General features: G+C 38.8%; 1 protein-coding gene across 1 annotated transcript in view; it reads left to right on the top strand.

Moving 5' to 3' along the window:
• The window catches only part of LOC108788892 (dynein heavy chain 5, axonemal-like), a 237649-nt gene that overhangs the window by 95542 nt on the left and 116697 nt on the right, over positions 1-25410 (top strand). Inside the window, exons 47-55 of the mRNA XM_018558793.1 lie at positions 17-328; positions 6426-6515; positions 7401-7637; positions 7905-8072; positions 12483-12689; positions 13779-14108; positions 17743-17949; positions 18310-18552; positions 21582-21736. Coding sequence (XP_018414295.1) covers positions 17-328; positions 6426-6515; positions 7401-7637; positions 7905-8072; positions 12483-12689; positions 13779-14108; positions 17743-17949; positions 18310-18552; positions 21582-21736 — 1949 coding nt within the window. The remainder of the gene's footprint in view (positions 1-16; positions 329-6425; positions 6516-7400; positions 7638-7904; positions 8073-12482; positions 12690-13778; positions 14109-17742; positions 17950-18309; positions 18553-21581; positions 21737-25410) is intronic.

Raw genomic sequence — 25410 nt, 5'->3', positions numbered from 1 at the left:
TATTAATGTGTTTCAGGGGGAGCACATATGGATAGTTTTAGATGGACCTGTTGATGCAATATGGATCGAGAATTTGAATTCTGTTTTGGATGACAACAAGACGCTGACGTTGGCTAATGGAGATCGAATTCCAATGGCACCTAATTGCAAAATTATTTTTGAACCACACAACATTGACAATGCCTCTCCAGCCACTGTGTCCCGCAATGGCATGGTCTTCATGAGTTCTTCTGTGCTGGACTGGAGACCTGTCCTTAAGGCCTGGTTACAGATTCTACCTGCTACTCAGCATGAAGTATTATGGAACTGTTTCAACAGTGTCTTTCAGGTACATCATCCTAAAATGTTTCTGCTTACAGAATATTAATTCGATAAACAGCATTTTTCATTAGATTTTACCCATTTAGAGCAAAGTGACAGGATCTCTTGAAAACTCACTCCCCACACATTGATACTTTCGTCACACTGCCTAGATGCCCTATTTGTCTGCCAGAGCCCTTAGCCCTTGTGAATGAGTAAGGGGTACTCATTCAATAAAGGGTTGAATTAGATGTAAATAAACACACAAGACTTGTAGAAAAAATCCTTTGATTGAAAAGAAAACGCAACAAAAGTTTTCGACTTTTTTTGACTATTACTTTAATAAAAAAAAAACCCAAACAATGAAAAACAATTATCCAACAAGGTAATCCAAGGTTAATTACGTCGTCCATGGATTTCCATAGCGATGCTAACTCGTCAAAATACAAAAAAAAAACCCCAACGCCCACCGACCTGCCCTCATGCGACAAACTACCGCCGCAAAATGAACAATGTGACAGATGACGGCTGAATGTTAACAGATAGGCCGAGCCAGCCGTGATGTCACTGTTAGCTCCACCTATCTGTTTACATTTTATGTTATTCTGATGGGTCGGCTTCGCCACAGACATCGCTGGATGGCATAATTGACCCTGGATTACCTCGTTGGATCGTTTTTTGGAATTTTTTCTAATGAAAGGAATAGTCAAAAATGTTTGTTGCGTTTGTTTTTAAAAGGATTTTTCTAAAGGATTTCTAAAAGTCTGGTTTCTTTATTTACATTATAGTTTAACCCTTTAGTGAATGAGTAGGGGTACAAGTACCACTTACTCATTGACAAGGGGCAGCATCTGGGTGCCGCTTTAAAAAAGGGGGTATCCCGATGAAAATAAGCCCCCCCTGCCCACAGACCCCCACAACCACTTGGTCAGGGTTGTGGGGAAGAAACACTTGTCCCCATTGGCATGGGGTCAAGGAGCTTTTCCAAGGGGGGCCCTTGCAAAAGCACCCTACCAATGCCGAGGGCATGTGGCCTGGTATGGCGCAGGGAGGGGTGGCAAAGTGAGAGCTTCTGTCCAAGTTTTTATAGTTACCAAGCCACACTCCCTTGCTGCATCCCAGCTGTAGGATCCCAGACTGTCAAAGCTCTTGTGCAGCTAGTACCAGAGCTTAGATAGGGGATGGTGTCAGTCCCCCTTCCCCTCCACATGATAGTGTTCAGGGCTGAGGATGGGTCTTTCAATCTTGGTCCCTGTTCACACCTAAACATTTTGTCCCAAGCAGAAAAACGCCTGTTGCAGGAAAAAGTACCTGAGCTACTTTTTGGCAGATTGCAAAGCTTTTGGGCCCCATAGACTTTAACAGGAAGCTTTGTGTTCGACAAAATGCACTCCAAAACACTCAGGTGTGAACAGGGGCCATAGAAATGAATGGGATTCCATGTCTTGAGCGTTTTGTCGCACTTATCTTTGCGCAACAAAATGCCTAGGTGTGAATGGAGCCTTAAATATTGTCACATTGGGAAGGTCAGCTGCTCCTTCACTTTCAGAAGCCTTGTCCTGTTTAGTAAGTAGTATGTATGTATATATATATATATATATATTACATACATACTGAGGCATCCCGGAATCTTTTTCAACTGTCCTTTACCTCTTCCAGCAGAGGTGCATTAATAAAGCAGGGAGCTTGGCAGGTTTGACCACCCACCCGGCTTCCTGATTGGATGGGAAGCCGCAGCCATTCTCCCTCGCAGCTTCCTGGGCACGGAGGACTACGGCTGTTATGTGAGGAAAGTAAGTGGCAAGTGCTGCTGCGCTCTGTATCGCTGAGCCAGTCACAGAGAGATCTTTGTGATCTCTCCAACGGCTCAGTGATTAAAAACACGGCACCTGCTGCTGCGGTTTCGGTGTTGTGCTCAGGGTTATTAGGGTGTGTCCAGGCACACACGCCTATGGTATAACTGCCTGTGGGGGAAGATTATCTGCAGACACTCACTTTGCCTGAATGGGCAAAGTGACAGCGTTTCTTTAAGACGTTTATATAGAGGATTTCATTCTTGTAGCACAATATGTATTGAACCATGCCTGTGTGGGGAAGTTACAATATATTAAAAATTAATAAAGATCATTTGACTTACAGTGTCCACTGTGAGATTTCCATAATGAGGTATATACTAATACATTTTCACAACACGTCATGTTTACTTGCCTAGGACTTGCTGTATTTCATTGAGCCTCTGTGCCCCAGTAACATTTCCTCTCAAGTATCTGTTCATGTTTTTTAGACTAATATTACTACTAGTTCTGTAACGTAATTGCACTCCATTCTCGTTAAAGTATGCTTGGTTGTTGTCAGTACATTACATAGTCACACAGCTGCTGTAGTCACTTGGTAGGAGTTTTAGTATTACATTTATGTGGTAATAATGCTATAAATCCATTAGCACCTGAAAACTATCATACATTGCTATTATTAGTATTAGTGTTACCACAAATAGTAGTAATGATTATAGAACTAATTCAGCTTCACAATAATGCTTCACACTACTTTTTGATGCAACATATATGCATCAGCTCTTTATGTAACATGTTAGATTATATTTAGTAAGAACTTTAACTAAAAGTACAAAAAGTACTTAATATAAGTAGTAATATAAAGTCTCTTATATTTTGGCATTTATCTACTGCTAGCAAGCATTGGATATAAGCCGCATGATTGAAAAAAAAAATTAGGCAAATACCTAGTTACTTACCTTTTACCTCCCGAATGGTGGGCACATGCGCAGTAGAGGGGAGAAAACAGAAACTGAAGCTCAGTGGACGCAGTCGGGGCAGCCAGGAGTGCGCACGTCAGACAAACACCGTGGGACACGAGGAGTCTACGGTGTATCAGAGACAGGCACCAGGGCTGGAGGGACTGTTGGAAACTAGTAGAAGGAAGAATATGATTGCAGCAATAGGCATCAAATAAGGTAAGTGCTTATATTAGCAATGGGGAGGGAGGATATGTTGCCTTTAACCCCTTAGCAACCACTGGCAGCAGGCCCATTCAAACAGACTTTGTTTACATTTGTAGACAGATCGCTTCTACGTGCCGGTAAAGTTGATAAAGTGCCCGTCCCCTACCCCCTCCCCCCCTTGCTCGACACCCTGCTGTGTTTCTTGGGCTCTACCAGCATCTCAGGTGTCGGCGGGAAGCTGGGGAGGAGAGATGCGAACATCCGTTAATCAATCTCCTCCCTGTTCTATGGGACCGAGAGTGACGTGTATTGCATCACTTCCAGTCCCTGAGCTGTCATTGCTCAGCTTCTGAAGCCCAGCAATAAGCTACTGAAGTGTGATCTGCACATTAATAGCTTATTTATAGTGGAAAGGTGACACTAGGGGTCTTTTGGACCCCCAGTATCACTCTAAAGAGTACTTGTCACCACCGATATGCTATCACATGGCAGCAATGCCATAGCAATTAAAGTAGAAAAAAACAATTTTTTAAACCCATGTCGTGTGCGCCTACTTACGAAAATGTAGATCGCACTACACATGTTAGGTATTGTCGCACATGCCAGAGTGAGAGCAATGATTCTAGGACCAATATGTAGGCGTATCTCTAAATTGATGACCTGTAAGGGCTCTTAAAGTGTCTATGTACTTTTTGGGGTACTGAATTATGTTGCCGTTTCACAGACGCACACAATTTTTAACCTGGGCATGTTGGGTACCTATTTACTTGTCGTAACCTCATCTTTTATATTTTACAAAAAATGGGTATTACATTGTGCTTGGGGCACTAAATTCAAATTTAGTGCATTTTTTACTAAATATTTGGGTTTGATAAAGAGTTACGCTAATATCATGCAACATAAACATTTGCAACTGCCACCATTTAATTCTACATGGTCTTGGCTTTAAGAAAATATATAATGTTTAGGGGTTTGAAGTAATTTTCAGTCATAAAATGTGAATTATAACGTGTGCAAAAAAACAAAAAAAAGGCCTTGGCAGCGAAAGGGTCCTTAAGGGGTTAATGCCATTTTAATTACTAATCCAGATAAATATAAGGAATACAAGCTTATAAGATTGAATTACATTTTTATATGTAGTCCCATTCTTTGTATTATTATTTGCACTATTTTTATGTCAGATAATCACTGTTTAGCATATTTTGCTTATTTTACATAATATCACATTGTGCCTGTCTTTGCATTGAACAGTCAGCCCTACCAAAACTGTTGTTTTTAATTGCATGCCTCCTGAACCACCAACTGGCTTATTGTGTCTGTCAGGAGCTGGCTGGCTGCAAAATCTCTGCATTTCAATTCCCTGATCTACTCACCTGCTGTGATGGTTTAGAGTCGGTCTCCATTTTTAGTCCCTTCTAGATGTTAGAAATGTATGGGTGGTTTTACACCCCACCATTTACCATATACTGAAATAAAAGGTTTCATTACATCAGGTGCACTGACCCTGTAATATTACTAACATTATGTTGTGCCAGCATTAATCATGGTACATCAAATAAACAAAGTCATGTGAAAATTAAGTACACCCCGTGGAAATTGTTGACTTTTTCAGCATATTTGAATGGGCAAATATTAGATCTATGATTCAAATAATGCCTACAAATAAAGGTGATATGCTTGAACAAATAAGAAGATACAAAGTTACTAGCACTCCAAATAAATGCATTTTACATATTTATTGATATGTTACCTTGAGAAAGAGACCCTGTAAGGCCCTGAAATGTCAGCTTCTTATGATTACATGACACTGTCTTTACCAAAAATACGTGAAATGCATTTATTTGCCATGCTAGTCACTTTGTATTTTCTCATTTGGTTTTGAAATGGAAAATAGAGGGTGCGAACTACCCTATTCAAAGCCCTGATTTGATTCCCATAGAAATTTTGGGTGAGAATATTGAAATGGGCAGTACTGTACATGCAAGGAAACCATCTTCAAACATCTTACAACCAAAGGAATTTTGCATGGAGAAGTCCCTAAAACTGAGTTGATGTCAGAGACTGGTGGCCAGTTATACAAATTGTCTTCCAGAAGGTATTTCTGCTGAAGGGGGCAATACCAGCTTTTGATAAAAAGAGTGTTCTTACCTTTTCTACAGTACACCATTACAGTGCATCTATTGATATGTTTGTTGAATAAATAGTTAAAAAGGCAAATCTTTCTTGTGTCCACCTTTGTGTCTTTCTGTAGGATCGCCCTTGTAAAGAAGTTGGTTGAGGCCCACTCTACCATGCCATACAACTATATGTATGGCCAGTTCTGTTTGAGTGCACCACATGCTAAGATCTTAAAATGTTTAATCTAAATCCAATCTAAAAGTAATTTAAAGCCACCATTCCAAATTTCCTATTAAATGAAATAGCATACATTTGAAAATATTTGTAGAAGTGTAAAATAAGATCTATATGTATTGCGCATAGCAGATATGTAGTCTTTTTTCCCCCCGACTGTTCATCTTTAGCTAAAATGTTTCTGTTTTCATTGGATAAAGTGAAACAGAGTCAAGACTTTCAGGTTCTCATTGCTGCTTTTGATCCTACTAAGGACATTTCTGCTAACATTCTATACGTGTTTCACCAGGGCAAGAAAAAAGGGAAGTGGGTATCATCTGTACAGGAAGACACAGACAGTTCTAAAATCCTATATATAAACTGTATTTGCATTGGCATGCATTATTCAACATACTATAAAAAATGTGTCTTTTCATTGAATACTGAAGTTGTTAGTCATTTGCTGTTTTCAAACCACTTGTGTTTAACACCATACCAATTGCAATAGTTTTGGGAGTAGCAATGGTTTAGATTATTGCTGCAAGTAGAAACAAGAATTCAGTGAAAACCCAAGTTTAAAACCGATTGATCTGCTACAAGCGTCAGGGGTTAATGTGTTATATAAGTGATCTTTTATTATAATCTTTATTTTGACATAGGCTATACTAAGACATTAAAGTCTACTTTTATGTTGGATTTGAATCCACCTTTAATCAGAATAGCAGTGTGCGCTAACTTAATTTATGAATCAAATGTACAATGTTGTTTTAAAAAAAACACTGGCAATTGTGAACATCTGACTGCAAATCCTTTTTAAACATTTGTTGTTTTGCAGGATTTGATTAATTTTGTGTTCACGGTTGTATTTCCAAAAATGCAAATATTGGAGTGTATGTATATACGGCAGGCAATTGATCTTCTCCAGGTAATTACATACAATTCTTTCTTCTCTAATCATAAGACAGCAAACTAAATATTGGCATAAATCTTACCGATAGGAATGTACTTTGGGTTCGGGTTGACTTTTTTGTGTGTGTGTGTGGGCCCCTCTTTTATAAACCATACTGAACCCTCATCAAAGTTAAGACCTGGTATGGATGTTTAGGGGAATTTCCAGCTGCTTTGTTTACAAACAGAGCAAAGCAACTGTGAAATGTCATTTAGTGGAAATAGTATTTTATTTTTAAATAAAATAAAAGTAATTTACCGCCACACACTTGAAGGATCCCTGTGCGGACCCGAAACGTTAGCACCGTATGACAGTATGTGACATTGGGTATTGAATAAACATATCAACACTTTAAAAACCCTTCAAGTGTGTGCCGGTGAATTACTTTTATTTACTATTAGTGTTTTGCACGGCGCCATCCGTGGGGTCACCTGGGCACCACATATACCTTGTGGTTTTGAGACCGTGGCAGTGTGAATGGGATTTGGACTTTTTTACTTTTTTATTTTTAAATACAATTTTTGTGAAAATACATCCTAGTCACGTGCAGGTTTAAGGCATCCCCCCAAGCATGTTATTTAAAGGAATTGTGTATTTTTAATGTTTGAGCCTTATTAAAATAGTTGCTCCCCATGAAACTGTATTTTTTCATGTTCTCCATGGCAATGCTCAGCAAGCTATGCCCTTTTTTAACAAAGCTTGCATAATGTATCTTTTAGCATAATGTATATTACTTGATATTATTTTAACTCTCCAATGTCCTTCTCTTTTACATGATCTGGAAGTAGCCATGACTGATGAGTTGCTACAGTTTTCTTTCATGACTCCTTCATATTTAATTGGTGTGATATCATTTTCTAGGGTCTTCTTTCTGATAAAGAGGAAAAGCAGCCCAGCCAGGAACACCTGGCTCGATTATTTGTCTTTGCAGTGATGTGGTCAGTAGGTGCTTTGCTTGAGCTTGAGGATCGTATGAAGATGGAAATTTTCCTGCGCAAACACTCTGCTCCTCTTGAGCTTCCTTCTGTCAAAGGAGATGAAACCATTTTTGAATTTGTCATTAATGAAAATGGGCAATGGGAGCACTGGTCTAAAAAGGTATGTAAATATCCTAAGGTGTATCCATGATTCATGTTTACGCTGTACAGTTTGTGTAGCCTCCTATGTAAAGCCAAGACTATATTGTCTCAATCTGTATGGCCTTCTATGAAAACTAAGCCTGTATGTCTTGGTTTGTCTTAGCTGAAAACAACGTGTGGCTTTTTTGGGTGAACCATCTTCTTGACACAAAATGTAATGTAATGTAATGACACATACAGTATATATTTTCTAAAAAATTATTGTAATTTGATGTTTTCCAAACAGGTTCCTGAATACATTTATCCAAAAGACTCAATACCAGAATACACCTCAATCCTAGTTCCAAATGTTGACAATGTTCGTACAGATTTCTTGATGCACACCATTATGAAACAAGGGAAAGCAGTTTTACTGATAGGTGAGCAGGGAACAGCAAAAACAGTTATGATTAAGGTGAGTAAGTCCCATTTATTTCTATTAATTATGGTGCAATAACCATTCTTGTAGGCAAGATTGGGGGCTGCAAAAATTTAGAATTCTTCTGGTAGAACCAGTCATGACTCTTGTTTATTGGATTTTACTGTGCATCTCTGCCAACCCTCCCCTTGTTGCTAGAATTATGCATCCTAATTTTAACCTAAAGTAAATGTTTTGCACAAACTGGCTTATGGTCCATTTCACCTGTTCACCTCTCCATCATTCCTTATGTTTGGTGCTGCATGCTCTATTATCCTTGTAGCTACACAGAAAATAGTATATGTGAAATAAAAATATGCATAAAAAGAAAAAAAAAGAAATAATTTTGTAAAATAAAAATCTTTTCCTTTCCCACAATTGCGATTTTTACATTTAATAAAATGCACTTTCTGTCTACATGCATACCCTCCAGTGATGGCTTTCCTGATGGTGACAACAGTGGACCATGGCTACATAATGTATGTTAAAATGGCCACTTGTAGTCTCCATTGAAAACCTTTGTTACAGGGTGACAATGTAAGTGCAAAATTGAGAAACAGGGACAGAGCATTATCACCCCATCACCAGAGGCGTTCTCAGTTCCTTAGCTAAGCGCTGAGTAGCTGTTCTGCTTCAGTTCACTGCAGCAGCTTTACTGAATGCTTTTGCTGTGCAGTGCTAAGCAAAATGGCAAAGGATAACATTTTTGACTAATGAATACCATTTTCCAATGAATATTTGGTGTGCTCGTCCACAAAAACATTAAATTGTAGGTTCCCACACTGAATTGATTTCCTCCATCGGGGGTTCAGGCACCTTTCTCCAGTGCTGCCAGGTGTGCCCACAGTTAAAATGGTCGCTGGTGCTCTATTCCCCACCTTCTCCATCACACTCGGCGCTCTGCATCTACATTCACTTCCGCTGCGAGTGCTAAGTTAGAGCTGAGAGCTGACTTGCAGGTATTATTTTATTTAAAGCTGCAGTTTTCAAAATTTTAAATTATGTTTATGTTAACATATATGTAAACACAAAATCTAATTTTTAAGTATGCTGACTACTCGGTTGACTGTTGAGCTAACTATTGGGTCTGTACATGCCAACTGCGCATGGCAGACTGACAATCTTTCTGCTGATTACAAGGAAACAGCTTAGCGTTGTCAGCCTGAAATGAGAAGTGATGTTGCTTGCAGGATTTCCAACAAACAAACTTTGCAAGAGGTTCACAAAAATGATTTGGATAAGAAATCTGCACGCAGTGAGGCACGATGCCAGACATATTGAAAAATAGATTTTGGATTTACATACACTTTAAAGCTAATTTAAGATTTCTGTAATTGGGTTTACAGCTACTTTAACTCTGCATTAACCCCTTAGTGACACAGCTTCAGAAAATGTTTTTGTTTCTTGGGACCAGACGAATTGTGCCATTTTTGCTATTGTTTGTTTAACCATTATTTCAATCTTCTTCATGCATTGCACCTACACATATTGTATAAAGTTTTTTAAAGGATAAAATTGGTTTTAATTTGATGTGACATATGCATATATAAATTCTTATTTTTTTTATAAAAAATACAAATAAAATGCAAAAACAGCATATTTTTCACAGTTTTGGCAATAATAATGTGTACTTAAATAGTGTAGCTAACAGAAAGTATTTCAGAAAAAAATATTTTATTTGTCCTGATTTATAGGGAATATCATAGTTCTGGGATTTCAGTTTATTTGGGGCGTTACAGGTCACAAAATTCAAGGAGTTAAATACAATTTTAGTGTGGAACAATTTTAGAATGTGCTATGTTTGCTTTCTGCCCGTGCGTGCCCGCTAGGGGGCGCGCGCGAGCAGAAAAAAAATGCCGTCTGGCGACGGCAACCCGCAAATGTTTTTCTACTACGGGCGGACGGCAACTGGTTAAACATATATTTTTAAAAATGTTAACTTTTTTTAATTTTTAAAAAAACTTTAAACTGTTTTTTTTTTTTTAATTAGTGGGGCACTAATGGGTTCATTTTTGTTACAGGGGCTTTTGATACTAAGTATTCTGAGGAGATATTATATTCTCCTCAGGGATACTTTGTAATACACAGCCGGCTTCCAGCTCCACAACACAGTGAGCTGAATGTTGGCTCTGTGGCTGTCAAAACATGATAATCACGGCGATTAGCTAAACTGTGACCACCTAAATTGCTGTCGGGGTCTGCCTCGGGCCCCGAGGGACCCATCAACAGCATTAACCCAATGAGCGTTGGCCTATGCACCAACCAGCGCTCATTGTACTGCATGACGGGATTATTCTGTCACTGGTCATTAAGGAACTGAAAGACCGTGACAGAATAATCCCGTCACTGGTCGGGAAAGGGGTTAAAATGTGGCCTTTTGCTATCCATGTTGTTGTAAAGCAAATGGTCTAAACAAATGCATAGCTTACTTAAAGTAAATGTTTTTTTCTCATTTTTAATAATGCTATAATTTTCATTTTATTGTGTTGAATTTATGTCATGGCCAGGGGAGTGTACTCACTAGGAATTGAGGCTCTGGGGTTTTTGGTACTGCCAGGCACTGACAGAAGACAAAGGGATGCCAAAGGCTCAGGAGACCGGAAGAGTAGGCATCAGGATGTCTTCATATTTTGTGAGGTGTGATAGATGTGCAGGGTATAAAGAGAGCTAGTTATTCACCAAAGCTCCTTGCAAGAGGAGATGGGCTTCGCTGTGGGGCCGCTCACAGTTTGTGGCCCTCTAACACAACTGCACAGGCACAGCTGGTAGAATACTGAGGCTACAAGATCACTGGGAACATGGGCAGCAGTAGCAGAAGTGACTTGCAGCATAGGGGCTCAGGATGTGCAGACTCAAGTGAAGTGAGACAGTTGCAGCGCTGATGTTCAGATTTCAGTGGCACACAGAGCAAAAGTCTGTTAAAGCACTGAGGTTCTGGATTCACTGGTTAGCAGAGGAGGGGGACAGTTGCAGCACTAAAGTTCAGGGCTCACTGGCGCAAAGAAAATAAAGTCAGTTAGAGCACTGAGGTTCAGAATTCACAGAGGAAAGAGAGGCTCACAGAGGAAAGAGACAGTACAGCACTGAGGTTCAGCACTCACTTGTTCACAGAGGAAAGAGACAGTTGCAGCCCTGAGTTTCAGGACTTACAAAGCAGACTAATGAACAAAAGGAGTAGGCTCACTAGGAGAATGCCTTGGACACAAAAGTAAGAGTGCTGGAACTCAGAGTACACAGGTGCGGTGATGCAGGGAGCTCAGACAGGCATGCTGATAAAAGACTGTACCTCTCTTGGAGAATGAGGTACACACGAATGCAGGAAAATAGGGAGTTTTTCATCGAGAACAGTGCACAGGAGTAGAGGCACAACAAAAAGTCTCTTGGAATTAATACAGGTACATACTAGAAGCGCAGAGCAGTCCAGAGGAGACACAGTGTATAGAAATATGGATATAAACAGTGGGTCATAGGGATTCTCGGGAAGCAATATGAAAACATCTGGAGACACGGGGGTCCGGCAGCTAGTGTGCTGACACGTTGCTCGAACACCAAGAAACAGATGCATTAGTCCTTTAACACAGAGGTTAAGAATGGATTGGCTGCAGGGCCTGCAGCCTGCAAGTGGCTGGAATCCAAGAGTCATGTACAGAGGGAAAACCCCGGCGCTGGATCAAGGAACAGGTAAGTGTAACAATTTATAACATGAAGCATGCTCACTTTTCAGTTGTACACTCAAGGAGTAAATATACATGGTACAATTACAATATCATACAAAAGAACAACATTGTACAAGTTGTTTTCCTGGTCAAATGTATTATTTTGTGCAATTAAGACATAGCAAGAAAGCAGCATGTTTTTCTTATAGTTTCTATAAAATATGTTAATTGTTGTTCTGTTTTTTCATGTGAAACCTAATCAAAACATTGAAATAGATATGTCATTGCCACTCAGTTAATAGTTGTTATATTGGGTAACCAGTTTCCTGTTAGATTTAGTATGTATAATAATAAAAAAAAAAACTGGCATTACTCCCATTTAGGCATTTGTCTTGCAGCATAAATTAAAAGTTTTACTTAAAACGAACTGCTGTTGTTGGAGCCTGGCACAAAAAGTGCCTTTGGAAGAAGGCCATAGCATTGTGATACTCCAAAAATATATCTGAAAACCATCTGGCTTAAATTTGTTTCTGGGTAAAGAGATGTCAGTTAACTAGCCCTGCTTCACTTTTATTAGCAAGTTGCCCCCTCTTTTTTTTGGGGTTAACCCTTAAACAGGTCTTGATAATATTAATTACCAGATGGCTTATTTTTGTTTTAATTTTAAAGTTGTATAACCTAAATAAATTATACCAATGCATTGGACATGTTTGTGCTTTTGTGTCATAACTTGCGTTTGTTTCTTTTTAAGGGCTACATGAGTAAATATGACCCAGAATTTCATATCACCAAATCATTGAACTTCTCCTCTGCAACCCTTCCAAACATGTTCCAGAGGAGCATTGAAAGTTACATTGACAAAAGGATGGGGACAACATATGGCCCTCCAGCGGGAAAGAAAATGACTATTTTTGTTGATGATATCAATATGCCTGTGATTAATGAGTGGGGCGATCAGGTAAGAAATATATATGTGTGGTCGCTTAGGATGACATCCTAACCAACTTTCAACTTTAATGTTATTTAGAAATATGTTAAACTAAAAACAGTTTTGGTTTCATTTCTACTTTAAGGAAAATAAGGTCTGCGTTATCTACTTTACAATTCTAGGGACGTATCTGAAATATTTGCTAACTACTATTTGTCTTTCCTAAACAAACCAATTCTCACACTGAAAAAACAGACATAATAACTTGTGGTTCTAATCTCTATAGGTGGCAACTTTAATTTGGAATCTTATTAAGAAGAACATTTATAATATATTGGTTATGCAGCACAGAACTAATCTCGCCTGCAAAAAAACATAAGTTACCACATCTTCCCTATGTTGCGTGGCACCTAGCAAATCACAGCAAAACATTTTTGACCAAAGGCCAAAGGTTTTTACTGCAACTTCATACATCAAGCTAAAGGCTGACCAATATCCTAGTTTCTCTGATTAGCATGTAACCCCCCCAAAAAACCCAAATACAACGTAATTTGTTTTACTTACAAATTCTTGGTAGCCCAATCTAAAAATGTTCATTTTTTTGTATATTATATATAGTTGACTAAAAAACTTAGAGGCAGTTGGAGGGGGTTTGTATATGGCTGGAGATTAGCTTTATTGTTATTGAAATAAGTGGTTGCAATATACATGCACATCTATTCTTACCTTTAGCCATTGCAAGAATATTTACTTTGCTGCAATGTTATTTTTCCCAGACTACAACTATGTACCCTTAGAAAGAAAAATCATATTTGAAGCATGCCTTTGTAGTTTGATAATGCAGAATCTGACAAGGACATTGAAAATTGTCAATGTGTAGGAGACCTGTTGTGTTTGCTCAAAGCAACCTGATCCATCTATTTGCTGCTTTCAAACCAGAATAAAGAAAAATATTGCATGGGTTTAATATGTTTTTCTTTTAACTCTCATACATTAGTGGTTACAGCCCATGGGTTGTACTATTGATTAAATATAATTTGTTTACATTTTATTGTAAAATCCATTTTAATGTAATAGCCTAGCATTTTTCATATGAGTGTTGTAATATTTCGTTAACAGATAACCAATGAAATTGTAAGGCAACTCATGGAACAAAATGGTTTCTATAACTTAGAAAAACCTGGTGAATTCACTAGTCTTGTTGACATTCAGTTTGTGGCGGCCATGATTCACCCTGGTGGAGGTCGAAATGACATTCCCCAGCGATTGAAACGTCAGTTTACAGTCTTTAATTCCACTCTCCCATCAAACTCCTCTATCGACAAAGTATTCAGGACAGTGGCTGAGGGATATTTTTGTGAAGAAAGGGGATTTCCTCTTGATGTGTGCAAGTTGGCATCTGCGTTGGTCCCTACTACTCGCAAAGTGTGGCAGGCAACTAAAATTAAGGTAAGCCATGAAATCTCTGTGCCATATGCAGAAGTGTTAAATAAAAGGCTGCTGTGTTTTCATAGAGTGTATGATATGGTTAGACATTTGGAGTTTCATTAAACTTTCTTTCGAAAATATAATCATTACCCATTAACCACCTGTTTCGAGGGCTCAACCAACAAAATAGCTCTATCACAATTCACTATCACTGAAATATGACCACTGTATATATTTTATACAAAGCATAATAATTTATTTCAAAACCAACATATTTAATTGAACTGACAATATCTACAAATAATAAAAACCATGGTAAATATAAACCATGGTTTTTAAAATTTGTAGATATTGTCAGTTTAATTTAATATGTTGGTTTTGAAATTATTATGTTTTATATCAAATATATACAGTGGCCACATTTCAGTGATAGTGAATTGAGATAGAGCTATTTTGTTGGTTAAGTCCTTGTAACAGGTGGTTAATGGGGATTGAATGTCTTGTATATAGCAACGGCCTCCTGACACATCTATACTAGAGGCTTTGGTAGTCAGAGTTGGTGTGGTTGTTGTGGTATGTGGAAAATATAACCAAACGGGTAACTTTGTTCAGGACAGTGATCTACTGTATGTGTTATTTTCCTTTTTCCTCTTTGTCTGATTCTTTGAGATGTTAAAATTGGAATGATACTGTCAGAAACCCGCTTGTGGTGTGTTTGATTGACAGTCATCTGCAGTTTGCTCTACTCTCTGTGGTGCTTTCAGGTGTCAGGACCTTTGATGGTGATAGGCTTTCTTTATTGAATCCTCCTGCTGAGCCTTCAGTTGCTTACTGCTTGTTTTCCCTGGGTCCTTCTGTCCACCTGTTACTGCTGTTCTTTCTGTCATTGCTGGGTCCTCCTTTCTGCTGATAACTGCTCCTATGGCTGTTGTTTCCCCTGCAACTCTCCCAGTCTTTTGCTGCATTCCAATGTGTATTCCTGTGTGCCAGGATGAGCATACCTGCCCTTTTTATTCATTTAGGTGAGTTAGGCACATGGAGCGATGAGCGTATCTCCTGGTCAATATTCTATTATTACCTAATGAAACAATTTGTTTGCTGTCACCAGGGTAATTTCATTTGTACCTGTTTCAGTCTTCCTGCACCCTGCCATATTCCTACTCCTGATTCCCTTGAACCAACTTTTTTATGACCGCCGACATGTTGGATTTGTACGCTTAATTGTGCAGTCTTTGGTAGAATTTCACTTGCTCTGGAACTTGTTGTGTTTTAGCTACATCTCTACTCCATGCCCTGGTTTAGATGCTAAGCACTTAAATATGCCCCCAAGACAACCTTAGGTAACTCTCTTTAACTACATTTCTTTCTTCTTTTTGGCACTGATTTAATTAAGCTAGGTACAATCTCAGTTACAGTATATGTCTACTCAACATTTTCTAGCTTGCCCTTGCTGGGGAATGGGTTGATTGGGTGGGCCAGATAATCTGAACTTGTTGCGAGACAATTTCTTGAAACAGATGGTGGAGGTTCCAACTAGAAAAATGCCATCCTAGATTTAATAATTACTAATAATGGGGAGTTAATTGAGGATATTGTAATTGGGGAGACACTGGGTAGTAGTGATCACAATGTGATTACTTTCAATATTAAATACAGGAAAGGAAAGAAGGCGAGACGGACAAGAACCCTTAATTTCAGAAGGGCCAACTTCGATAAGTTGCGCAAACTAGTGGGGGAAATAAAATGGGATAACTCATTTCACAACCTAAACTCAGGCCAAATGTGGGACTGCTTCAGGAACACATTACATATTGCCATTTCAAAGTGTATATCATTGGGTAACAAAAACAAAAGATCAAAGACTAAACCTATATGGCTAAATAAAACTGTAAAACTACATGTTAAGGCAAAGAGAATGGCATTTATAAAATATAAGATGGAGGGGATGGCATTGGCATTCCTTAACTACAAGGAATGTAACAAAAAATGCAAACTAGTAATCCGGGAAGCTAAAATAGAATGCAAAAAGCATATCGCCGCAGATGGTAAAAAAAAAAAAATTAAAAAAAATTCTACCAATATATTACTAGTAAAAAGGTAAGAAAGGAGCAGATAGGCCCAATAAAGGACGAAAACGGGAAGTTACTCACAAGTGACAAGGAGAGGGCCGAGGCGCTGAACAATTTTTTCTCCTCAGTATATACACAGGAGGGAAACGCGTTTGACGTACGTGATAACATAGTTTTCAGCGGAGGGCAACAAAACTAATTAGGGGAATGGAGGACCAGAGCTATGAGACAAGGCTTCTGACCTTAAACATGTTTACGCTGGAATTAAGGAGATTAAGGGGGGATATGATTTTCATGTACAAGATGTTCAATGGTGACAGCAACATTGGCAACAAACTGTTTGAGATTAACTCCATTACAAAGACTAGAGGCCACCACCTAAAGTTGGTGGAGAAAAAATTCAAGCACAATGGGCGAATGGGCGAGGGTTCTTTACAGTAAGAGCGGTCAAGGTCTGGAACTCACTGCCATCGGCAGTGATTTCAGCCAAGAGTGTAGATTTGTTCAAGAAACTTTTGGACAATTTCTTGAGGGACCGTAATATCCAGGGATACCAGTATCCCTAAAATATGATGAGATGATGCGTGGACCTATATGGGTTGGACTTGATGGACGTATGTCTTTATTCAACCCCAAATACTATTAACTATGTAAAAAATCCCTGGATGCACCTGAGTGCAAGCACATACATTTTGAAGCCTGTTGAAAAAGCTGCTGCTAAAAATGAAGACAACACAGTAGTTGTCTGGGTCATAACACCAGCACAACCACTGCAACTAGTATAACCATGCTGGGCTACCTTTTGCATTGCTGTGAATTTGCTGCATGCACGCTTAGATTTACATGCATACTACGGGTAAACCTAGCCATTTTATATTTATGAAATATATTTATTTAGTTGTCCTAGTTGACTTTGCTGTGGAACAGTTTAGTGTCAGAAATGTTCTGAGAAGCTGCATGACAAATGAGCCTGTCGCACTCTTTGACAACCTCTCCTTGCTGTTTTTCCATGATTAGAGGCAAGCAGAACTACACACAAGTATTGTAGTACTTAATTGTGATACTCCCAAAGTAAACCAAAACTTTCACCCCTGGAAGAATCAAGTACATCTTCTTCCCTACCTTTCTCTTTCACATCATTATGTTTACTACTCCAGGTGCGTATGTCTGCATGGGGTGCTTACAGACAAAACAGATAGTCTAGCCTTTGAAGAAAAGTATCAGAAATGTAAAGATAAGTAGATAACTTTAGATGATTTCCAACTTTATTTGCTCTTTTTATTAGAGCTGAGCTTATTCAGTATATCGCCACCAATGATCTGCTCAGAAAACATGCACTAAACAATGATCATGCATCTCAGGTTCCACAAGTTATCTTATCCCCGCAAGAACATTTGGAAATGAACAGATTTCCAGGGTACAGTCAGCTTTCAAACTAAAAATATACAATATGCTAAAGTAGTATACATATGCAGTCTTTGGAAGAAGAGCCAACAGACCCTCGTCTAGATTAATGTCTTCTTGCCATATTATTGCTCTGTATGGATAATAAGGTTTTTACAAATTTGTCTAATTTCATTCTGCAGATGTTACCAACCCCGGCAAAATTTCATTACATTTTTAACTTGCGGGACTTGAGCCGTATTTGGCAGGGGATATTGACAGTTACATCAGACATCTGTCGCAGCACTGACATCCTAGTGTCCCTTTTCCAAAATGAATGCACACGTGTGATAGCAGACAGGTTTGTTGACCAGAAAGACAAGGATTGGTTTGAGAACAGTCTGCAGAAGGTAATGATGTGTACATTTATACTTGTCATATAATATTTGCAAAAGCATTGTAGGGTAGTAGATGCTCTGAGACACAGGTTTTACAACATTCTTTCAAAGCAAGATATGTGCTTTTATACTTAAAAGTTTGTCAAGTTCAGTTACATTCAATTGTGTACTATTTAACAAAAAAACTATATTTGTGACAATTTTTTTACAGCTATTTGTATTTAAGAGGTGGGATCAATAAACCAGACCTTCCATTTTCATGAAAAGTCCACTATAAATAGAACAATACATAGTACAGTCCATTACATATAGTAAATTTGTTCTTTGTGTGTATAATGATTGTTTTTTCACTAAACATGTTTTTACTTTTAGATTGCATTAGAAGATCATGGACAGGAGCTAATGCAGAGTGTAGCAAAAGAGTCCTACTTTGTGGACTTCTTACGAGATGCTCCAGAAGCAACCGGTGATGAACCAGATGATGCTGACTTTGAAGCACCTAAAATCTATGAGCCTATCCCTTCATTTCAACATCTTTCAAACCGGCTTGACATGTTTATGCAACAGTACAATGAAGCAGTTAGGGGAGCAAGAATGGATTTGGTGTTTTTCAAGGTAAATAAATGATATTGTGCAATATTACATATATAATATGACTCGCTAACTCAATCACTGACTCAATAATTACTTGTTACACCTGGGAATGTATTTTGGCTACTGTTTAGGATGGCTACATACGATCCTGTTAAGCTAGTTATTGTTCCCCTCCCTTTAAAGGAGAACTATGAGATGAGTAATTTTCACTCACCCTCATAGTTAGAGTTGACATTTGACACTGAAACTGTCACATGTCGGCTCTGTAATTCGAGAAATGAGCTAACACATACCGTCGCTCACTCACTTTCTGATCATCTCCATGCAGAGAGCGGTGACTGTCGGGGATTCCTCCCGTCTCCTCTCTGATCCTCCAGCGCTGACTGGAGGAATGGACGGGGGGAGGGGGCGGGCACAGCTGGCTTTGCTTCTAGATAGACAGAGCACGCTGTCAATCAGCTAGCTGGGTGGATCTCGACATTATTGTCGGGAACCTTCCCGGCTGTGGCGCTCTCAGTATATAGCGAGCTATATACTGAGCTTTGGCTCAGACCCATGACACTAAAGAGAACTGTGGGATAAAAAGGTTACCCCGTAGTTCTCTTTTAAGTTGAACATAGAGCCATACATCTTTGTATTTAGCTATATAGAATAGCTAAATACAAAGATGATAGGTCTATACAGTGTGTGTGTGTGTGTGTGTGTGTGTGTGTGTATATACAGGTGAAACTCGAATAATTAGAATATCGTGCAAGAGTAATTGCAGTAAGTGCTGCAAAAGGGGCCCAAACCAAGTACTGAGTACATATGCATGCTTGTACTTTTCAGAGGTCCGATATTGTTCTATGTACAATCCTTGTTTTATTGATTGCATGTAGTAATCTACTTTTTTGAGGTTGTGGATTTGGGGTTCTTGGGGTTTTCATGAGCTGTAAGCCATAATCATCACAATTATGACAAATCACGGCTTGAATTATCTTGCTTTGCATGTAATGAGTCTATCTCATATATTAGTTTCACCTTTTAAGTTGCATTAGTGAAATAAATGAACTTTGCACGATATTCTAATTATTCGAGTTTCACCTGTATATATAGATATATATATATATAAGAATCTACAACAGGTGATGATTTATAGGCAGAAAAGTAAATATTACATTAAAATACTTATATGCATGAAAGTTAAGTCTTTAAAAGAAAAATCCTTCACCTTTCTTGACTTTTAGGGGGCAGGATTTCTCTGCTTTTCTTCTGTTTTCAGAGCTGCAATAGTAGGTTGATTTTTGGGTACTTCTGTATCTCAGAATCAGTCATCAAATATTACTCTTCCATGTGTGAAACCTCGGGATAATGGCCAATCAAATCACACATGCATCTGCTGCTCAGTTTTTTGTGGTTTACAAAATGGATGTGTACATCAACATAAATTCAGTCCTATATTTATTTTTTATAAATGCTGCTATTTATCTTTTACATATCAATATGGAACAGTTTAAAAGAAACATTCTTATACAGTAGCAAACATTCTCAAAAGTTCTCTTTCTGGCTTAGAGGCAGCCAAATCTGTGTCCTTTAAATAGCTGAGATTGACTTTCTTATGCTTTACAAAAATACTGCTTGCAGCGGCTCTTAAATAATGTATGACACTGAGCACAACAGACACAGGGAAGTTAGATGTATGTAACCAGCTCCTTAAAACGGCATTGCTTTGTTCTGGTAAGACAGACAGAAAATGGTGTGTAAATCGGAATGCTATTTTATGGTGTGTGCAGCAGCTGTCATGCTGTATTTAAAAGGTTAAACATATTCTATATTTTTTCAAAAACAGCCTGCAGAATATTGATCCAGGAAGCCCATAAATCAAAATTTTTCAAGGAATTCACAACATGCCATTACTGCCTGATCACATAATGGGTCACAATGAACAAAGTAGTTTTGTACTTTTATTCTCTTATATTTTCATTTTTGCATGGAGTGTGAATATGAAAGTTACTTTGTATATGGCATGGAAGGCATAGATCCTCTGTCAGGTTTTACTGTTGTCTGTGTCCCCATTAGGGAAAATTCCCTTCTCATTCTGTTCCACCGATATTATAGAAAGGGATTGGAAATCCTCCAATTTTGCAAAAATTAGGAGAAATATCATCTATGACAGTTGTAACAGGAGCAGTTGCTCCCATTGGTAGATATCACCTCTGCTCCTGTTCTCGGATTGTCCCAGTAACAATAGTGACCATGATGGATTGTAAGCAAGAATCTCCCCAACAGAGACAAAGACTGAGCTATTGGTAGTCATGCTTTTCATATGGCACAGCTAAACAGATGATACATATAGTTCCTGATTACGCAAATCTGTTTTTTTGGGAGAGCAATTCAACTTCATATTTCTCACTGGACAGTGATTCAGCATCCATGAACCAATCATGCAAAACCATAAAGTAGCATGATGATTTTGCTAACTATCTGAGCTGTGTGTATCATAACACGGATTGGCCAAAATCACTAATTCTTGGCAGGTAAAACTGAAACACATTTGCATTTCAATCATATATTTAGGTGTTTACCTGGAGTTCCTGTAAAGTAGCCACTGCTCCAAGCTCACTCCCACGATAGACTGCAATGTCACATTTAGATTACTAATTTGTATTGAAATTGTAGCCTATCACAGGTGTGAGCTTGGAAATCTGGCTACTCTTCAACCCACACAGGGACCATGGGGAACAAAAGTAGCTACCCTCCGGAAGGAAGGACAGTGTCAGTACAAACAAAGAGTTGATTTCAGGATCTACCGTGGAGTGATACACAAATAAGCTACATTTTTGTTAATAGTTGAGGAACTTAAATGCATTTTTAAGATTTAACTCCTGATTTAAGTCATCTTTGGTTATTCATAATTGTGAAATCTGGGAAGACATGAGTATTTTGTAATGCTTGTTTTGCAATGATTAAACAAATAATGTAACAAAACCCCAGTGTTTTACTTTAAACAGCACATTCATATTAATTCCAGCTATGCCAGCTGTTTAATTAATGTTTATTCCACTATTTAGGATGCAATGATCCACCTGGTAAAAATCTCCCGCATTATCCGGACTCCGCAAGGAAATGCTTTGCTGGTCGGTGTTGGAGGATCAGGGAAACAGAGCTTGACTAGGCTGGCTTCCTACATTGCTGGATATCAGAGCTTTCAGATTACTCTGTCAAGGTAAATATTTGCTATCATGAATTTTAAAACTTGGGAGCTGTTTTAAATAAAGCATGCTTCACTTTGGATTAAGCTATCAAAAACCTAATGCTTATTGTTCATACACTAGTTTTTCAGTTTTACACCATAGATCATTGTGATTAAATGTTGATTTTCATTTTTCCTTGAAGCCTTGCGTAGTTAAAACATGTAATAAAAAAATGAAACAATACTTCTACCCCCTTATATTTTGTAAACATTTATACTTGTGACCTGTACAGACTTCAAGGTCTGTGTGCTACAGAATTTATATCAATTGGAATAGGAAAATGTTCTTTTAAGCCCTGAGTGACATGATAATACAATATTGTTTCTATACATACAAAACAAAGCTAAATTCATTATTATGTTACTTAGGAGTGCTGGTGAAGAAATTATAATTTTTGTTTATGTTACTGCTCTGTATAAACCCCAGTATTTTCTATATCATTGCTGTATAAGGGGCGGTTTTCTGTGAACCCACTCATTCTAGGTTAGCAGAGGTCATCGAAAACTCCCTTATATTTGACAACTTATACATAGGCTTTCTGGTTTCCCTAAGAGTAGTGATGGGCTCGGGCGTGTTCGCAGCTCCACATGCCGAGCCCGTCAGGAAGCTGACAGAAAGCAGCGCCAATCACAGGCACTGAGACATTTCCCGATCTCTGCAGCTGCGGACCGGGAACATGGCTCAGTACCTGTGATTGGCGCTGCGTGCGTCAGCTTCCTGGCGGGTTTGGCACGTGGAGCTGCGAACACGCCCGAGCCCATCACTAACTAAGAGCACCACCCAACTTAATCCAGCTTGGTGTCTTAGGTGCATTTAGGCTCCAGCTTTGACAATTTGCTGTTTTCATATTAAACGGCGGTACGTGATTTCTGAAAGGCTTAATATACTTGCCCTCCATTCTTCTGTCTAGTGAGATTGCCATTCTCGGGCACACAAGAAATACATACATTTGACATTTAGAGGGCAGGAGGACAAAGCTTAGTCCTATACACAAAATTAAGTCCTTGGTAACAAAGTGAAATCGGGATCAGTGGCATTCACAGCAGAGGCTAATAGCAGGCCTACACTCAAGGTCTTTTAAGTTAATTATGCTTTTAGTACATTGGAAAAAAATGTCATAGTTCTGCTTACTATGTTCTGACTCCATCTTTTATTGATGTGATTAGCACTTATTTGATAGCTTCTTGGTAAATGTACACTGTATTCAGTCTGTTTTTTTCTCCAAAAACCTCTTCACTTTTGTGCATGAAGTCAACAACTTTTAATAAGACTGACAAAATCTATTTGTCAGATGGCCTTGGAGAGCAGTAGGGCTTGTGTAGAGTTATATGTCTGTGCTGAGCCTTCAGCTGTTTAATGAGCATGCTGGCCCTTCAGCAGAATACAGGATAATTGCAGGTTTCTATATATGTCTTGTTGTGATGACAGATTTTATGTAAAGGGGGAAAGAATGATTCTTGACCGATAGCTGTTCACTGTGCAGTGTAATGATTTAGCAGCTAATGAGTCTAACTCCTTTAAGACACTCATTAATGCAGACTGGAAATGGAACAGTTTTGTATCTTGCTATGAGGACTCTTGAGTGTCTTCCCGTATGATGAGACAGCACGAGTTAGCAATACAGATGTTTTATGTTGACCTTCTGTTGGCATCCGCTTCCTTCTCTGTGTTCCTTTAGTAACTATGATTGTTCACATTGTGAAGTTCAATTTTGGGTTTTGAAGATATCTCCCCAAAGTAAACAAGAAAAGTGCACAATCTTAAAGGAAACCTGTTCTAAGAGAAGTATGTTGGCTGCCATTTCCTGAAAATACTATGTGCCTATCTTTATTTGACTTGAATTCTATAGGTTACTGAATCAGAAAAAGCATGCCGCAACAAAAGTCAAAGCATAGTCAGAGCTCCTGTCCTGCATATTTGTCGCTAACATTTCTTTTTGCATTAATACAAAAAGAAAAAAAAAGAAAATTAACTTCTTAGTGACCAGTGACGTCCATAGTACGTCACTGTCACCGGGCCCGTCTAAACAGACTCCAGGCGGCTAAAGACAGCAGGACTCTGTTTACAATTGTAAAGCCGACTGTCAGCTTTACAATAGAAGCGATCTAGCGACTCAGCTGTCACCCGATCGCTTCTCCGGGCCGGTAAACGGGCTGTCGCCCACCCCCCGCCCGACACCTCCGCCGTGTTTCCCGGGCTCCGCTGCCCCTCCTACGGGCCCAGGACTGTCTTCTCTGGTGTCGGGTGGAAGCTGGGGAGGAGATGGGCAATCCTCCATTCGCCGATGCCCTCTCCTTACTATGGGACTAGGAGCGATGCAGATTACATCACTTCCGGTCCCATAGCTGTAAGTGCTGGGCTCCTAAAGCCCAGCAGTAAGCTATTGAGGTGCGATCTGCACTAATGTGCAATAATGTAAAAAACATTTTTTTAAGTCCCCCCCTCCCTACGAGCACGCGAGTCTTCACGTAAACATGTTTCGGGTGCGCCTTCGTATGAAAACGATGATCTCACTACACAAGTTGGGTATCGCTGCGCACGCCAGAGTGAGAGCAATAATTTTAAGGCCAATATTTATGCGTATCTCTAAATTTATGACCTGTGGGGGCTTTTAAACAGTCATCTATGGTCTTTTCAAGGTACTGATTTTTGTCGCAGTTTCATGGACGCACACGATTTTTTATCTGGGCATGTTGGGTATCTATTTATTCATTTTTATTTAAAAATATATATTGAATTGTGTTTTTGAGCATTTAAGGGCATTTTTCAAAAAATGTTGGGTTTTGATAATACGTTGCGCTACTATCATGCAACATGAACATTGCCACCATTTTATTCTACAGGGTCTTGGCTTTCAGAAAATATATAATGTGTGGGGGTTTGAAGTGTTTTTCAGGCCTAAAATGTGGATTATAACATGGGTACAAAAAAAATAAAAGAAAAAGGCCTTGGTCACTAAGGGGTTCATTTGTAATTTGATTTTGTCCATAAGGGATATGCAGGCGCAGATGCTCAAGGAATTAAACATTAATTTCTTTCTCATTCATTAAGGGACACACGATTCATTCAATCCGAGACAATTGGGTAACAAAAGCTTGTGAACAGCCCTCCCACTCCATTTTTAACCATTTTTAAGTCATTTTTTTTTTCTAAACATAATTTCCATTTAGTCAAGACTTGATCTGCTTTTTTTTTGGTGATGCCTTGGAGGCTGTATTTGGACCCTGGTGGTCTATAGACTGCATGACTTCTGGTACTTTCCAAAACCTTACAAAGAAGGCTGTAAGCATCCTTCTATGCCTTATTCTCCAGAATCTTTATCTGACATTTCTGCAGTGTAGGGCCCTCTAAGCCTTCTGCTGTGGATCCCCTGTCGAATGAAGAGTCTCATAAAGCTGTTCTGGATAAATCTGTCCCTGAGGAACCAATATTTGTCCCTGAGGAACCACAATCAGCTGATATAGCTCCCAAACTTAAATATACCATGTCACTTCTAATTAATGTGATGCAACTCTGCTTAAAACTGAAAAAGCATGTGGCTGCTAATAATACTGTTACTAGTTTGGGATCCTGAGAGGACCCAAAACTGTTAAAACATTTCTAATACACGCCTTACTTGAACCTGCTTTGTATGGAACTTTACAAA

Source organism: Nanorana parkeri, unplaced genomic scaffold (assembly GCF_000935625.1).
Source record: "Nanorana parkeri isolate BGI_ZX_2015 unplaced genomic scaffold, ASM93562v1 scaffold359, whole genome shotgun sequence".
NCBI classification, from domain to species: domain Eukaryota; kingdom Metazoa; phylum Chordata; class Amphibia; order Anura; family Dicroglossidae; genus Nanorana; species Nanorana parkeri.
This window is presented reverse-complemented; position numbering and strand designations above follow the sequence as displayed.